Source organism: Podarcis melisellensis (genome assembly GCF_964234715.1).
Source record: "Podarcis melisellensis genome assembly, chromosome: 13".
NCBI lineage: Eukaryota > Metazoa > Chordata > Lepidosauria > Squamata > Lacertidae > Podarcis > Podarcis melisellensis.
Window position 1 is genome coordinate 21,326,187 of NC_138545.1, and position 17,264 is coordinate 21,343,450.

General features: G+C 47.4%; 2 protein-coding genes and 1 long non-coding RNA gene across 7 annotated transcripts; 2 read left to right on the forward strand and 1 right to left on the reverse strand.

Moving 5' to 3' along the window:
- The first annotated feature begins 237 nt into the window (after positions 1-237).
- NFATC2IP (nuclear factor of activated T cells 2 interacting protein) lies at positions 238-5,950 on the forward strand. 3 transcript variants are annotated; one of them, XR_014162530.1, is made up of 9 exons: positions 238-338; positions 439-561; positions 1,219-1,370; positions 1,453-1,518; positions 1,728-1,908; positions 2,767-2,911; positions 3,286-3,392; positions 3,479-4,933; positions 5,018-5,950. XR_014162530.1 is itself a non-coding variant. In XM_081886192.1 (8 exons), the coding sequence occupies exons 1-8, from the start codon at positions 327-329 to the stop codon at positions 3,635-3,637; spliced, it is 945 nt and encodes a 314-aa protein (XP_081742318.1). In that variant the 5' UTR covers positions 238-326; the 3' UTR covers positions 3,638-5,950. The 3 variants fall into 3 exon arrangements, 2 of the variants coding, with proteins under 2 accessions (XP_081742318.1, XP_081742319.1); XM_081886192.1 differs by having other exon boundaries at positions 3,479-5,950; XM_081886193.1 differs by lacking the exon at positions 439-561 and having other exon boundaries at positions 312-338; positions 3,479-5,950.
- A 737-nt stretch (positions 5,951-6,687) lies between these two features.
- LOC309354675 lies at positions 6,688-8,398 on the reverse strand. The gene is made up of 2 exons (XR_014162375.1): positions 7,913-8,398; positions 6,688-6,900 (listed from the first exon to the last, which is right to left on the reverse strand). It is a non-coding gene; the product is annotated as an uncharacterized lncRNA (long non-coding RNA).
- Positions 8,399-8,583: 185 nt separating this feature from the next.
- On the forward strand, positions 8,584-17,015 carry SPNS1 (SPNS lysolipid transporter 1, lysophospholipid). 3 transcript variants are annotated; one of them, XM_081886609.1, is made up of 13 exons: positions 8,584-8,711; positions 9,268-9,506; positions 9,731-9,796; positions 9,913-10,049; positions 10,591-10,742; positions 11,179-11,245; positions 11,420-11,562; positions 13,133-13,285; positions 13,615-13,804; positions 14,040-14,105; positions 14,903-15,001; positions 15,922-16,093; positions 16,738-17,015. In XM_081886609.1, the coding sequence occupies exons 2-13, from the start codon at positions 9,290-9,292 to the stop codon at positions 16,830-16,832; spliced, it is 1,557 nt and encodes a 518-aa protein (XP_081742735.1). In that variant the 5' UTR covers positions 8,584-8,711; positions 9,268-9,289; the 3' UTR covers positions 16,833-17,015. The 3 variants fall into 3 exon arrangements, with proteins under 3 accessions (XP_081742735.1, XP_081742734.1, XP_081742736.1); XM_081886608.1 differs by having other exon boundaries at positions 8,668-8,812; XM_081886610.1 differs by having other exon boundaries at positions 8,686-8,801.
- Positions 17,016-17,264: the final 249 nt, after the last annotated feature.

Here is a 17,264-nt window from a genome sequence, read left to right on the forward strand (position 1 = left end):
GCAGGGCCAAACTTTGCCCTCCAGCTGTTTTTGGCCTACAACTCCCATCATCCCTAGCTAACAGGACCAGTGGTCAGGGATGATGGGAATTGTAGTCTCAAAACAGCTGGGTGGAATCAACAACAACGGCAGACTTCAGGAGAGGCAGGGCAAGGAAAACTACAGTTCCCAGGATTCTTTGCGCGCTGCAGCGGAAGAGGCGGCTTGATTCGAAACCTTATTGGGTGGTGGCGGAGGAGGACAGAGGCGTCGGGCGTGACGACCAATCGGGGCGGGCGGGGCGGGCTGTCAAACAAAACCAATAAAGAGAGCTTGATGCCGCTGCCATGGCGGAGACGGTAAATAGGCGCGGGAGGGAAGGGGGTCTGTGTTTAGGGATGGTGGGGCACTTTGCGCTCGCGTGGCGCCTCCGCCTCACTTCCCCGTTGCCTCTTGCAGGTGGGGCCCTGCTCCAGCAGCGACTCGGAGCCGGAGGGGACCCCCAGGAAGCCCCCCATCAAGCGCCGCCGCATCCTCCCCGCTGACTTCGGCGTGGCCGCCGTCCCCGTCTACTCCAGCAAGGCGAGTGCCGCGCGGCGGAGGCGCCTCTCTCTCTCCCCTTCAGCCGAAAGGGAAAAGGAAGACTTGCCAGGGCGGCTTGTTGCAGACCTCAGCGGCGAGACAGTCCCTCAGCCCGACCTGAAAAGGCGGGAAAGGAAAAGGGGTCGAGGAGGGAGGAGGAAAGAAAGCTAACTGCATTGGAGTCGTGCTCTCGGGGCTTTCAGTGGAGGTTCATTTCTCTTCAGTCAATGACGGAAGCAAAATACTTAACCCTTCTGCCTTCGCTGTTCTTACAGCATTGTTATATCCAGTCCCCCACAACAAGCATAAGGCAGCATGCTCCCAACCCTGGTCTTGCCTGCTCAACTTATTTTTCCGTGCTGGGAGGAGAACCCAGGAATGCTTTAATTTTAGTTCACTTCACAATAGCTCCTTGATAAATTACTTGATTTAGACTCTTCCTCCACTCCTCACTACCAACACACTCTTGGCTGGATTGAACCCTAATTCCTAGCACCTTACCTTTGCAGAAACTAATCCACTTTCCTTTTCTAAACGGCTTAGCAGTACTGCTTCCTACCTGCCCAAGTGTCCAGGGAGAAAAACTGAGGGTTTTTTTGTCCTTTCTCTTTTTCTTTCTCTCTCTCTCTCTCCCCGTCCCCCCCCCCCCCTTGACAGGTTCAGAACAGTCTCCATCTGTTCCCCGAGTCTCTGAAACTGCCCGTTCAAATCCCAGTGCTGTCCTCTGAACCCCAAGTCATTGACACATCAGATGAGGAAGAGGCAGAGGAGGAAGAGGCTCCTACAAAGCAAGTGGAACAAGAAAAAAGGTCTGCTTCTTTCTCTTCCTCTAACCAGCTGGTCTGGAATTCCCAATTAAAACCATATCTCTGCTGGTTCTCCCTTCAACAGGCGTAAAGCTCTTTCCCCTTCACCGCCACCTCCACCGCAGCTCAAGAAACGACGCCATGGAGCTAAGTAAGAATCTGGGGTCCTCTGGAAGGGGAGTGGAGTTCTGTGGATTGGTGCTGGGGTGTGGTGGGGGGAGAGAAAGAGAAGCCTTCCAGGCTTGTTGGGGAGGATTGGGAGGTTTATGGTGATTAATTCTTTAAGGTGGTATGCTTGCGATGTAGGTATCTTATTCCCACCTGTTTTATGGGGTTCTTTTTGTTCTGTTGTCTCCTCAGAAACTTCCACCAGAAGCTCAGAAATCTGACATCCTCCCTCTCAGCTGCCAAGAAAAGCTTGCAAGATGAGGAACTCAGAGATGATGTGATCCTGATTGATGTGCTTGAGCCCTCCGAGTCCCAGGAATTGGTGCTAAAGATCCGGTGTCGGGCTGATCTCTACAAAGTTTCTGTTCAGATGGTGAGTTGCCATTGGGGGAAGAGCATCTGCTTTGCCTGCTGCAAGTCCCACCCTATATCTCTGGCATTTCCAAGTAGGAAGGATTGGGAGAAATTTCCTGCCTGAAACCCTGGGAGTTCGCCAGAAGCGGCTTAGTCATGCTGGCCACATGACCCGGAAGCTGTACGCCGGCTCCCTCGGCCAGTAAAGCAAGATGAGCGATGCAACCCCAGAGTTGTCCACAACTGGACCTAATGGTCAGGGGTCCCTTTACCTTTTACCTTCCTAGTCTATATACTGCAGTCAAAATGCCTGACCACTGCTTTGTTCTTTCCCATCTGTTACAAGTATTCCATGGCTCTTTTCCTGACAGCCCTGCTTAAAATTGTGAATGTTTTTGTGATTCTCGGGAATAGTATGGGATCTTTACTTATTTAAAATATTAACACCCCACTTTTCTTCCTGACTATTGGCCTTCGAGACAGCTGAGAATAATTGAAAATATATTTTTTTTAAAAAAAGGAAGAAGGCTGTGTTGGCTTGTGGAGGCAGGAAGATGGTGATGATAGTGATAACTGGGAAATGTCCACTTTCCAGGACCTGGATGTTACTGCAGCAACATAAATATGTGTTGAGACATCTTTGTTTTCTGTTTGAAGGGTTTCTACCCGTATCTTCAGCCAAAAAATGGCTTGTGAGACACTGATAAAAATCAGTAAGAGAGTTCTGCCCTCAGGGCTTAAATTCTCTAAAGATCACAAAGGAAATGGAATTGGGGAAGAGAAGGAAAAAACAACCTCCCTGGGCAATTGAGCAGGTAGGGTTTTCCTGGTATATGGTGTTTTTTCTAACTCACTCCTTTAACTTTGCACCCCATAGACTGACCCCCTTCAACGAGTGATTGAGCACATGGCTCAGACGCTGAAGGTTCACCAGGACAGAATACTTCTCATGCTCCGAGATCGCGAACTTGCCGCTGATGCCACCCCCCGTGTACTGGGCCTGGGTGTGGCTGATATAATCGGTGAGTAGTGGGTGGGCTTTTTTTGTTTCCAGAGGGGTCTTCAGTCCCTTAAGTCTCTCTGTATGACTTTCACCATCCTTGTCCTTGGGGGTGCTGATGCCCTGCTTTCACTCCCAGTGGACCCCTTGCTCCTGTTCTCCTACTTTGTTACCAGACCCTGCTCTTCCATTATGAGAGCTAATCTGTGATCTAGTGGTCGGAAGTGACTGGGGAGAACCCAGCTTCAAATCCCCATACAGCTCACCGCATAATGCTGGGTCAGTCTGTGCCTCTCAACCTAATATGCCCTACAATGGAATTGAGGATTACATTGTGGGGGGATTATTGTCTTGATCTCACTGGTTGTGTATCAATGTAATGTGGACTTCCTCCAGATTGTGTGGTGGAGACGACTAGCCAAGGAAGCAGTGATGCTGGAAACCTTCAGCTCCGGGTGCAAGGGAAAGACAAAAGCTCCCAGATGGAGTTTACCCTCCAGAGGGTAAGGAGACTGTGGTTTGGGGGCAGAGGGCTACTTAGTGTTGGTGGGGGCAGTATTGCAGCTGTCCTTCTCTCTTGTTCCTGCAGGGGGAGCCATTGCAAAAACTTATGAGTCACTACCGTAAAGCCCAAGGTTTCGGCAGATGCAAACTTGCGTTCTATTTTGATGGACAGCGTTTGGCAGGAACCTGCACCCCTGAAGAGTTAGGGATGGAGTCTGGCGACGTCATTGAAGTATGGAGCTAGAAATCCTTCCATCTCTTCAAAGAGGCTGTTCCCCTGAGGGGGTTTTACTGCTTCACCTGGGCTCTGTGTTCTGACCGACTTCATTGTGTCTAATGTCTGAGTGCAAGGGAAGCAGCCTTGTTCTTCTTAAACATGATAGGAGTGTGGTAATTTCTGTCTGTTCCAGACACAGGGAGGGATGACTGCATTCCAATGTCACGTTCCATGCACCTACCTGAAACTTATTTAATAAAGCAAATTTTGTAACTGGCCCCCTTGGAGCAGAGTGGAAAGAAACTGCTCAGTTATAGTGAAAGCAATACACATTCTGGAGGGCCAGTGTGCACTGAATAATTCTGTTTTGTTTAAATCAGTGGCTCTTTTCCATTTGTTTTAACAATGCTGTATAATCCTGTTATCGTTTTCCTTCTTTACCTTTACTTGGTGGTAGTAAGCAGAACTGGATTATTTGAGACCTGTGCAGTCTTTTAAACCCTACTAGAAAATTATAGTCCTCTTATTTCTATGCCAGATTTCTCAAACTTCCTTTTTGAAGGCTAGCCAACCTCCAGGATTGTTAGGCTGAAATTCCCATGACCACTGGCCATGCTTGCTGGTACTGCTTGAACGTGTAGCCAAACATCTGGAGGATATTACATTGTCTATATCTGTTTATATGCATCCCCACCCTGAATATGGCTTTTTAAAGCAAATTTGTAATCCATGTGTGCAGAGTATAAGTTGGCTTTGTGGATAGCATAGCTGCAGACTCAGAAGGATACTATCTTACCTATACTCTTCCATGTACATCTAACTTACCTAACAATGTCTCTTGGTTATTTAATTGCTAGATTTGTACCTCCTTTTTATTGAAGTCGTCCCTACAGCAAATGAGAGATGGAATGAATCCTAATAAAAAGCAGTATTTTTTCAAAGTAACACAGAACCAGTCCACCAGAATCCTGATGTTGTCTCTGCCTCCCTTCCTACTTTTTCTCCTGTTCCAAGTTAGGTGCAAAGTCCTTCACATAAAAGTATGTCAAAGTTGTAGTTTACTTATTTAGGCATTGCCTATGAAGTTCAATGGGATTAATTCTGAATACAAACTCTGGCCTTGCAACTCATAGGGGACAAAGATTCTGATATTTATTGGATTATTTGTGTTTCTGTGGAAACATAGCATCAACTTCATGGGTATTCAATGACTGCATAGAATTTTGGTAGCTTTTCTCTGTTGCTATGCTGCAAGAAACTGTCTGCCAAAGTTTCTCTTCTCGGACGTTGGCAGGCTTTAGGTTTCAGGCTGCAAAACTGCAGGCAGTTTTTAGAATGGAGTTGGGATAATATATGGTGACAGAGTGGCAGGAAGTTCCCATGCCCTTTATTTTATTTTATTTTCAGAAAAATGTTACAAGCTACTAGTTTACTTTTTAAAATGTGAAGGACTTTGCCCCTTAATTTGTATGTTGACTTTTTCATTGTCTAAAGCTTGGCATGCTTTGCCCTACCTAAGCATACTTTCACCTAGTTTTGATCTTGGCCAATGCAACTCGTAAACCTATTTTGCAAAGTGTGAAATGTTTTAAATAGGCGGTTCTGTGATTTGAAGGGCTTCAAAGTTGTTTGCGTCTTCAGTTCTGCCAAATTTGAGACTATTTTTGTTAAAACCTTTATTAAAACAACCCACCACAAAAAATAGCAGAGCAGGCCCTGCCTTTAGCCAGAATAAGGCAGCTGCCTCAGGTGAGAGATTTTGGAGGGGCAGCAATACAGGATATACACAGACTAAGGCTTAACTGCTAGTCTGGCTGGCTTTGAATGGGGGCACCATTGTATTCTTTGCCTTGTACTGGTTCTGACAGTTACAGCCATCAACACTGGCAGAGGAAGAGGAGTGCAGGGAGAGCGCACCACCCCGGCAGCGCGATCCCCAGGGTGCCATTGTGACGGCTCCCCCCCGCTGGGTGTCCCGCCCCCACCTCCTCTTCACCCCCGGTGCCGGAGCATGAAGCTCCGCCACAGCATCAATACCCTAGAAGTTGGTACCAGCAGGTTTGCCGAGTCTACGAAACAAAATGCCTTGAGGAAAAAATGAAGGGGTGGGGGAAACAGCCCAATGAGGAATGAGTGTACTCACTAGCCCCATACATAACACTTACGCGTGAGGGTGAAAAAGAGGGATGGAACAAAATGTTTTGGAAAAGGACATGGTTGGCCTGAGCAGCAGCAATCCATACTAGAACATTTTTTACAGACCCCTCACTTTACAATTTACTGTTGTGTTGTGTTGTGTTGTGTTGCAAAAAATAAAACTCCTCTGGGACTTTAAAAAGAGCCTTGTGCCTGGCTGAAGTGTTTTCATTTAATCTTTCTTAGACTGCAGGCAGTTTAGTTTTATGTGAAGTGCACGACGTTGTCTTGCCAAATGAGTGGCAGCTTGATTTTTGCCCTTGCAGCCAGGCGGTAAGTAAATGCAGCCTTTAAATATCTGCCAAGTCTGGCAGGTTGTGAGTTGTGCAGATCTGAGTTAGGATGACTTTATTACCCACCAGTGCCGAATTTATGTATAAGCTAAGTAGGCTAAAGCCTAGGGCCTCTAAATCTAGGGGGCCTCCCCAGCCCGCCCACCCCCAAGCGGGTAATCTCCCCTCTCCCCAAATTGCAAACCCAAGACTTCATGCGAGGGCAGGGTAACTCGGGCCCAGCAACTATGAGACTCAATTTCCCCAATTTGAAACTCTGGGGCCCAACTTGAAATTTTTTTGTGGGGGCCCTAATTCACAGCCAAAGTCTCTATCTTAGAGATATAAATCTGTGTACTAGGTCATTTTCACAAGGTCAGCAAAGCCCTTCAGAAATCAGGCCTGTTACTGAGTTCTTGTGCAAGTTTGTACTGTTCACTTGTGGATTTTTAAAGGAAAATTAGAGAAGATTTTGATGAGCCTGAGAAGCAAGCAAATGCCACCTTGCTAAATGTTAACTGCAAAACAAGGTGAAAAAGAGTGAGGGAACAGCAAATAAATGACAGAAGTGCACCTGATGCTTTAGATGCACTTTCTTCAAGAGATAAGTTTAGAATAAAATCCTTTATTCCTATATTTGAAGCACTTGAAGCCAACTTAAAAAGAAGAAGTACTCTGTACAGGAATGTTGCACAATTGTTTTCCATTCTTGCTATCCTGATAGCATCTAAGCAAGAAATTCAGCAAGGTGTTGAACTGTTGATGGAAGCATACTCAGAAGATACTGACCTGAAATTTATAGATGAACTTTTGCACTTTCACCTATACGTGAGACAAACCCATAGGCTTACAGCAGAGCACTCTCTCATACAGACCTTTATCAAATTATACACAAGAAAAAAATTCAGATGGCCTTTCCTATTGTGGAAGCAATCTTGTGGCTATTTCTTAGCTTTTATGGTCTCTGACTGCGCGGGGGAGAGAGGAGTTTTTCAAGACTCAAAAGAATTAAACATGAATTGAGGGCCACAATATCTCAAGAGAGGTTGACTGCACTGAGCATTCTGTACACTGAAAGTGACAAATTTTAATGAAGTTTTCTGATGTCCTTTAGAGGAGAAATTGTGAATTGCAGAATTTTAAATACCTGTCATCCTTGGCTTCACTCAATTTTGTTTATAACTTTCTTCCATTTTCTTCCAGTTGTGAGGGTGGGGGATTGGGAGGGGCCTCACAAGTGGAGTAGCCTACGGCCTCTCTTCATCTAAATCTGGCCCTGTTACCCACACTAATTCAGGACTGTAAAAAGTGTTGGTTTCCAGGCAGTGTGAAGGGGGGTTAAAACTGGCATGACAGGGAGAAGACCTGGGGTATAAATTTCAGAAGGGTAGCCATGCATGTCTGTTGTATCAAACACAACAAAGGCTCTGATGGCTTCCTGAAAGACTGACAAAAAGAGTTCTTGTGGAGTAGGTTTGTTTGGACTAGATGGTTGCACAAACAGGATTTCTGGTGCCTCAACAAACCTATTACATCTGAGGTACCACTTTTGTTTGTAACAGATTGAACAGGGTTACCCACTTCTAGACGTTACCAATCCTCTTGGTTGTGTGTGGGATCTCTCATAAAGCATTCACGTTCAAGATAGTGACTCATAAGAATGCAAGTGCCTGCTGGATCCGGATTTCTAGTCCAGCATCCTCTCCTCACAGGGGCCAGTGGAAAGCCTGCAAGCAGGTCAGGAGCACCACAGCACCCTGCCCACCTCCTGTCTCCTGTTCCCAGCAGCTGGCGAACCCAGCCATTTTGATAACCTCGTCCTCGACAAACTTGCCTGATCCTCTTTTAAAGCCATCCAAGTTTGTGGCCATTCCTTACTCCTGCGGGTGGGAGTTCCAAACTTTTTAATCGTGTGTTGGGGGAAATTCAGTACTTTTTATTTTGCCGCTCCTGATTCCTCCCAGCGTTCAGCGTCAAGGGATGCCCACGAGCGCTGCGAGGGAGAAACCCATCTCTCTATCCATGCCATCCATGCACGGTGTTGGCAAACGTCTATCATGTCGCCTCTCTTACTCGAGGGAGTGTTTGTCACAGATTTTGGGGTGGAGGCGTGTGACGGGAAGTGATTATGGAGTTTAATGTGCTTTGGAGACGCGACGGAAGGCGCACCGGCTGCTTTCCCGATAGCGAGAGGGTGGCAGTAAACAAGGCGCCAGGTGTGTTCCGGGGACCGGGGAGCGCAGGCCGCAGCGCTCTGGTAACCATGGCGACGAAGGAACGCGCCTCGAGGAGGGCAGGGACCCGTTATGGGTAGTTCAAACTTCCAGCCTGCGCTTGGGCTGGTAACTGTGGCAACTGAAGTAGCCGCCGCCGCCGCCGCTACACACGCGCGCGCGCGCCTCTCTGACGCCTTGAGGGGCGGGAGAGAGCGCGCGGCGCGTCCTGTATTTGTATTGGTGACGCGGAAGGCGATCAGCTCTGTTGCCATGGCACGCAGGGGTCGGGAGGCGGAAAGGGCGGGGACGAAGAAGAGTCACATGATAATCAAAGCTCGTGAAAGGAGGGCAAGGAAAAGAGCCGTCACGTGATCCCGCCGAGCCGCTCCGCCGAGTGGGGAGGGGGTGGCAAGCCGGGTATGTCCGTCGCCGGGGAGGGCGGCGTGTGAGATGCTGGCGGGGCCTTGGTAGGGCCGGGGAGAGCGGGCGACGGGACTCCCTCCCTGGGTAACTCTCAGGTTAGAATTGGGGGAGGGGAAAGGGGGGCGTTTGCGGGTGGGGGCTACAGGTTAATTACGGCTTTAGGGTGAGGTCAGGCTTGGTGGGGAAAGGGGCCTGTTGTCATTTTTCTCCCTTCAGTCTGAGATGTGACTCTGAGGAGTAGCTACCCTTAAATTCATCTCTGGCTTTGTTTACATTATAGCAATATATGTATGTAATAATAATAATAATAATAATAATAATAGTAACATAATAAATAAGGGAGTGGGAAATAAGAATCTAATGCTGAACAGTGGGTGTGTTTTGCCTTTGTACAGTATTACTGACTGGCCTTCTCTTGTGGTGGTCGTCGTCTTCTGGTTCTTTTTCTCGCCCTAGTTAAGTTCTTCTGTAACTGCCATAAGATTTGCTGTTCTCTCCTGCAGTTCTTTAGGGTTTGTAAGGGGCTGGCTATCTCATATTGTCTTTCCAGTGGATTCTTCTTACCGCTGGCCATGGCATCTCAGCGGCAACCTTACGTGGATACAGCCCCAATCCTGACCCAGGCAGATGACACAGAGGAAGAGGGAAAGGGTGGTCTGGAAACTGGGCATGAAGGGGAAGAAGAGGTACAGACCCTCACAGGCATCTCCTCTACACGGGCTGGCTTCATTGTGGGAGTTCTCTGCTTTGTTAACCTACTGAACTACATGGACCGCTTCACTGTGGCTGGTAAGGGTGCTGGGGTGCTATGGGACGGTAGCTGGAACTTCTCTTCCCAGCTGTGTCAGGTGGGTGGGAACTGTAAGTTTTAAAGCGATGAGGGGTTGATTTTCTCCCCACCCACAATAATCCTTAACTTTAAATAATTAAGGGCATGATGGACTGTTTTGGGGTGAGGATACTTAGTTGTCTTTCCCCAGTATTAACACTGTGATCCTTCTTCCTTACCTCAGGTGTTCTTCCTGACATTGAGGCATTTTTTACAATTGATGATAGCAAATCAGGGCTCCTACAAACAGGTGAGTAGGGTGGTGGGGCTTGGTTCTTCCCCACCCCCAACCCAGGCACTTTGTAAGGGCAGTGCTATTGAAGCAGGAGTGTTTGCCACTGGGAATAATTATTTCTTTCTTCTCAGTTTTTATTAGTAGCTATATGGTACTTGCACCAATTTTCGGTTACCTGGGGGATCGCTATAATCGCAAATACCTGATGTGCATTGGGATCACCTTCTGGTCAATAGTGACGCTGGGGAGCAGCTACATTCCCAAGGAGGTATGGGGGCAGGGGAGAAGATTCTGTAGATTAGTTTTCACCCAGGCATGGGGAAGAACTTTGGGTTTGGGATCTGTGTGTCTTCCCTTCCACCCCCCAACATCGAGGCTTATGGGGCAGGGGAGATCTGGCACAGCTGCCCTCTGAGATTGGGAAGGTGCAAGGCTTTCCTTCAATTTAAGCTGTGTGTCATTAAGTTGAACTCTGGATAAAATCACAAACATTTGATAGCTGGTAAGAAACTGTTTTGGAAAGCCTTGTGCCTGATTGACTAGAGGAGATTCTTACTTATCACAAGCCACAGAAAAGTGGCTATTTATAAAGTATTGCTGAACAGGTTTGAAACCTGTTCTTGACATTCACAGTTACCAAACAAGGAATCCTAGGAACTGTAATTCTGAGAAGGGGTTAAGAATACTTTACAAAGTATTCTTTGCACCCACACATGACTGCATGTCCTGAGGTTCTTTAGGGGTGTGTTTCAGATTTATAGCTACACTATTACATCTCCTCAGTTTATTGTTTGTTTTCTCCACATTAGATGTTCTGGCTGTTGCTGCTGACACGAGGCATGGTGGGTGTGGGAGAGGCCAGCTACTCAACTATTGCCCCCACCATTATTGCTGATCTGTTTGTGGGTGACCGGCGATCCCGCATGCTCAGCATCTTCTATTTCGCCATACCTGTGGGCAGGTGCGAACACCCTGTGGTCTGTTTCAGGGCGGGGTATGCACTGTAGTGAAGTTGAACTGGAGATATTCATCTGTTTACTGTAAATTGGCAATCAGCCTTATGCAACAATCAAAGCAAGATGTGTGTGTTCATAAGCCATGGAATAGGAGCATAGGAAGCTGCCTTATATAACTGATTCAGACCATTGGCCCATTTAGCTCACTATTGTCTACACTGACTGGCAGCAGCTCTTCAGGGTTTAAAGCAGGGCTCTTTTCCCAGCCCTATCTGGAGATGCTGGAAAGTGAACCTGGGGTTTTCTGCATGCAAGGCAGGCGCTCTACCGCTGACCTCTGGCATTCCCCCATTGTTGCAATGACCAAACCTAATTGGCTTTCACAGAAAGAGGGGAGCCTGCCTGAGTGTGGGTCTGACTGTTCTCCCTTTTCACCTGCAGTGGACTGGGCTACATAGTGGGTTCAAAGGTGAAAGATGTGGCTGACGACTGGCATTGGGCCCTGCGGGTGAGTAGGGGATACAATTGTACTGGTTGGTGTTTGTTGCCTTATGTTCATGTTGCAGTTCAGCTCATCTTCATCACATTGTAGTAAGCTTGTCTGCTATGCACCTATGCATACACGTTTTTATTTTCTTCTGTTTAGAATGCCTCCAACTTAGATCATTATCTTCTCATACAGGTGACACCAGCCCTAGGGGCGTTGGCGGTGATACTGTTGATAACTGTGGTGCGGGAGCCGCCTCGGGGAACTGTGGAGACGCACTCAGATGCCCCTCTGCAATATACTTCCTGGGCAACTGACCTGCGGGCCCTGAGCCGCAAGTGAGTAATGGGTGCCATTTAATGTACTGCTGCCATGTAGGCCACATCCCACCTTTCCATTCTGGAATAGCTTCCTTGCCCTAGTTTCATTGATTCCAGATCAGTGTAGATATTCTCTTTTGTGATAGATAAAGGACAAGAAACTGAGAAGCAAAGCAAACCACTTAGGGAAAATCTGTACAGTCTTCTTTCTTGTGGGGGCTTTCAAAGCAAGACTGACAGGAAGCTATCCAGAGTGCTTTATGGAGGTGGTTTTGAAATTTGGTTCCTCGGAGTATTGGGGAACTTAATTAAGGAAATTGGTAATGGCTGTGAAGGTTCCCTTGAGCATAAGCTTGTCCAATATTATCAGTCTTCCCCTGCAGTTATAAGCAGATGTTGAGATGTGTTCTAGGGTTTGTGCTCAAATTGCACAAGGTCCAGCAGGCCTGGTCAATGACTTGTTTAATCCACAAGAAAGTGCCCCGACATTCTTTGTAACATAATAAGGGCCAACAGGCCAGTGCAGTAGCTGTTCATTGAAAGTGGAACACTTGAAAAGGAGTTGCTTTAAGACAGGGGTTGGGGAGACTGGTCCAAGGCCCATTATGCAGCTTTTGGCCTAATTTCACGAGGCTCTCAGCTTCATATGATTGGAGAAAAGAAGTCCTGAGGTAAAGGTGGTTTTAGGGTAGTGTGACGTGTGTGTATGTACTGGGCACTGCTCTGCAGGGAGCACCAAAACAATGATGTAGATTGTGTAGAACAATTCAGTGACAGGCAGGGGGCGCCAGATTTTAGCACCCAGGGCACTGCTGAAATTTGTGTGCCCAAAGTCTGCCACTGCCAGAGTGGGGTAATGGGGACTGAGGGAAGGGCGAAATGGACTGAGGGAGGAAGTGATAAAAGCCCTCTGCAAGTGATCAGTCTGCAACTCTGATAAGAGTTCTCTGTCCTCACTGCAGTAACCTGCTAGATAGGAAACAAGGTGAGGAGGAGGAGAGGGGAAAGGGGTAGCCTTGTCCATCATTGCCTCTGGCCCTGACCCCACCTGGCATACCAAATAATATAAAGCCCTTGACAGAAAATGTTCTTCCCTGCTCTGGCTTTAGGTCTAGGGTTGCGGCTCTGCAGATGTGTTAACTGTGCGATCAGCAATGTTCTCTGTAGGAGGCAGTGGCACCCTACACACTGTGTTTCACAAATTGCCCCCAGTTGCAGTTCCCTGGTACGTTTTTTTTCTCCTAGTAACCTCCTGAGCTGGAGAACACCTTGCTACTTGTGCCACCACTATTACAGGTGGGCAAACTGTGACCTAAAAGATATCCTGCCATGGGATGGCTGAGTGTTTCTAAGGACTGGCTCATCCCTGGTTGCCTATAGTTTGATTTCTCTGTATTTTTTACAGCTGAATGGGTGAGCCAACTCTCTTGTAGAGCATTATATGTGAGGTCATAGGAAAGTTTTGTTTGTGGCAATAGATCTGTGATGGTTCCAATTGCTCAACTGCAGGAATGATTAGGGCTATTGTTTTATGCTCACATTTCCCCTCTCTCTCTCCCTCTCCCCCTCCCCCCCCCACCATGGACAGTCGCAGTTTCATATTGTCATCGCTGGGCTTCACAGCTGTGGCCTTTGTAACAGGCTCCCTGGCTCTGTGGACACCAACTTTCCTGTACCGCTCACGCCTGGCCGCTGGCACTCTCCAGCCTTCTCCCTCAGGACATGCTTCTGACTCTGATAGGTGAGTTAGTAGCTGAGAAAGCCCTTAGTCATGTCATCAGTTCAGCTCTCTCTTGAGGAGCACTTGGTTCAGCAGTGGAAGTTCACCACTGCTGTCTTTTGACACCTGTGTTTCTTAACTCTGAGCTGTTTGTAGTATAGGAGCTAAGAAACTGTCACAAATGGGGATGCCCCAAATCTTGAATCTTGTCCCTGCTGTAAACTTGCTAGATGGCCTTGGCATGCTACTGTCTCTCATCTTCCCATCTGCAATGTGTGGTACCATATGTGAAATGCTCTGAGCCTTCTCTGTGGTGCTATTATGAATGCTTTGTATCATTATCTCTGCAGCCTCACCTTTGGCGTCATCACTTGCGTGACTGGTGTGCTGGGTGTCAGTGCTGGGGTGGAGATTTCCCGGCGCTGGCGCCGCACCAACCCTCGTGCTGATCCCCTGGTGTGTGCAACTGGACTGCTGGGCTCTGTCCCCTTCCTGTTCCTGGCAGTGGTGACCGCTAAGCAGAGCATCGTTGCCACCTACGTGAGTTCTCTCCAAGTTTCACTTGTTAATTTGGTACAGCCCCCAGGGGTGCTGCCAGCTTTCTTGTGGCAGTGTCCATGGTGTGGCATGGTGGGTACCGTTGCCTGTCCCACCATTGCCCATCCTGTGCTTTTTAAACTTTTGTACACTGCTTTGGAATCTTAAAAAATAAATAAAAGGATTTTAAAAACAAAAATAATACCGTCTCTCCTCTTCACCCCTCCTTCCTCTGCAGGTATTTATTTTCATTGGTGAGACCCTCCTCTCCCTCAACTGGGCCATAGTGGCGGACATCCTTCTGGTGAGACTGTGGGGAAGAGGCAGTGTGCAAAACTCTAGACTTTTATTTCAGTTGCAGAATTGCACCGTTCTTATTTGCCTTCCCATGTGGTGGTAGCCAGGGAGAATCAAGTAGAGTGAATCAGCCCTGGATTTAACTGTCCATTGACAGTGGCTTTGTTTGTTTTTTTAAACTTAGTTCTGCTGAGAATTCACAAGATATCCTCAGGCAAATCTCTTTCCCTCTAATGAAACAATAATTCTGGCCTACTCTAGGGAGGAGTTAGAAGTATTGCTGCGAGTGTGCACCTTGGGCATCCCTCCAGGGCTCCTGTGCCCACAGTAGATAGCAGGGTAGTCAGTGTAATGTTTCTTACAGCTCCAACATGATGGTTTCTCCTCCCTTGTGCTGCCCAAATCCCTATTTTGCCTGTGCCACTGTGTCATAGATCCACTGGCGCAACGGTTCACGGGTATATATTTATGCCACCACAATTGCTATCTGGCATGGCAGTTGGCATGGTGTACAGGACTGCACTCCTGTGCTGCCTTTCTACAGAGGACTGCATGAGCTTCTGGGGGCTTCTGGTCCCCTTTGTCAAATGTGCTAAGTGAAATCCTCAGTTGGCAAGAATGTGTATGACACCAAAGTGGGTATAGAAGAAAAGAGGAGCAAGATGAAGGGCAACCAGAAGAGGCTTAGCAATGTGTGTGAGAGAGTGGCTTGTAATGGCTTTATAGTTATGAGGGGAAGCGACCTTAAAACTTGTTTGTTGTCCAGCAGAGGGCACCAGTAAATCAGTTGTATTCTCTTCCCAGTATGTTGTCATCCCCACACGCCGATCCACAGCTGAAGCTTTCCAGATCCTGCTGTCGCATCTTCTGGGTGATGCTGGGAGCCCTTATCTCATTGGCCTGGTAAGTGCTTGGACAGCGAGAAGGCACTTCTGGTCAGCTTTTCAAAGCTTGCGACTTCCGAGGCATTCTATCCATCAAGCAGCTCCTCTTTTCTCTGCCATCAGCCGCTTGCTCTTTCCCAACATTTAGATCATACCTTGCAAGGCTCACACAGCTGTATTTCTTGGGCCGAAAGAGCCCAGGCTGATCCTGCAATATTTGTTCAGGCCGAGGGAAATTGATGCATTGCAACCTTGTGCAATATTAACCTCCCAGGACCTAAGCTCAGCTGTTGAAGCTCTGCTTCGGGGTGATCATCTTAAGAACAGAATGTTTTCCATTTGGGAGCAGGGCCTTCTTAATAGCAACTCCAGAGCTAAGACACTCTCAAAATGTTTCTTGTATGTTGCCTGCCAAGCTGTGTTTGGAGGCATGTAAAAATGTGTTTATCTTGCCAGGTCTTATGAGAGTTAACTGGAAGTGTGCTCTCAAGTTTGTATTAAATAATTTTTTATTTTATATGCTTGTACTGTGTGGCTTTGAAAAATGTTAAAATAGTTCTATTGCCTGTCAGCCACTTCGTAGTCATTCTTGTTAAAAGCCAGCATCAATATAAATAATACATACAACATTAGCAGATACTCTGTTTTCCACATGTTGGAAAGAATTTTGTTGGTTTAGAACTACTGCATCTTCGATTCCTTTAAGCGAGTTCTGAGCAACAGCACACTACAAACCAGGAGAGAGAGAGGGAGAGAGTGGTTGAGTGGTAGGGATGGGTTTTGCCACTCATTGCCTCAGCAATGCTATGTGCTAGGAAATAGCACAAGCAATAAATAACACCAGCAATTTCCAATTCTGCCAGCTTTCCTATTGGTTTTGCCGCTCCACTTGACACTGCATAATGGTGTGCATGTTCTTTTGCTGAATCCCTTTTCCAGATCAGTGACCGAATCCAATATGATCGCCCCCAAACATTCCTGTCGCAGTTCCGAAGCCTTGAATATGCGCTTATGGTCTGTGCCTTTGTGGGAGTTATTGGTGGCGGCTTCTTCCTGGCTACGGCATGCTTCATCCAGGCAGACCGTAAGCGCACAGAGCTGTATGTACAAGGTAAAACCTCTTCCCTCCATTGGCCAGTCAGAGTTGAGATGTTAAGGTCTGTGAAGCCTGGCACAGAACTGCTGCACCAAACATGCACCCCAGTAGCAAAAACGATTGTGGGTTGCTTTAGTAGTGGCTCTGTGTCATGAGGAAGCCACTCATCTCCTGTGGCACGATAGAACTTTCCTGGAAAAAGAGGGTGGTCTGGTGTAACAGCCAGTTATGAGTTAGGATGGAAAGGGAAGGCGTCCCACAAATGTGGGTGTCCAGGGAGCTTCCCTGTGTGATTTTAAATTGCCCAACAAGTGTTTGTCAGGGACAGCAATTGTTATCACCTCACTTCGGAAGCATCTTTTTGATTTAGAATGCCTTGTCCCCCACGAAGAAACCTTTTTGGGCAATTACATGAGCAAGCTTTTGGCTTCTGCCACAGTTTCACCTCATAACTTTGCAGCTGAGTAGCGACAAGAGGAATTTCTGAATAGCAGGGGTGGCACATGTCTTGATAAGTCCTGTGTGTTAGGAAATGTGCATGACCATGTAGGAAATCAAGGGAGGACAACCAATCAGGAGCCTCCTTTCCTCTAACCTGAGGCTGGCGCAGCCTCTTTGGACAAACACCTCTGACCCTGTCATGCTCTTTCTCCCTGCAGGGCAATTTCACGAGTCACCTGAAGGAGAAGATCGCATTGTTGTTCCTCAGGGTGGGCGACCCACCAAAGTCCCTGTCTCTAGCGTCCTGATCTGAAGCCCGCCCCACTTGGTTCCTTCAATCTGGGAAAGAATGATGGACTTGTGATCAGCTGAGCACAGCACTCACAGGGAGATGAGGACTCTCTGAATGGACCCAGGCGGGTGGTTTTGTGGGCAACAGGGGAAGATCAGTTTTTTGTGTCTGTGTTTCTGGGATTTTTATAAAGCACTAACTTTATCAAGAGTCATGTGGTGTTTTTCAGATGAACAGGATGAAACAATGAAACCCTTCCCCCATCTCTGCCTTCTACTTTAATGGTTTTTCAAGGGTTCCCAGAGGCTTTTTCAATGGTGTTCCCAATATATGTGTTTTCACTTACATTGTGGTGCCTCAAAACGTAACCCCTCGTATATGGGGAGTTGCCTGTATGTCACAAGAGGTCTAGGAGAAGGCAAGTAAGGGGTAAACTGGGGCATATTAGCTGTT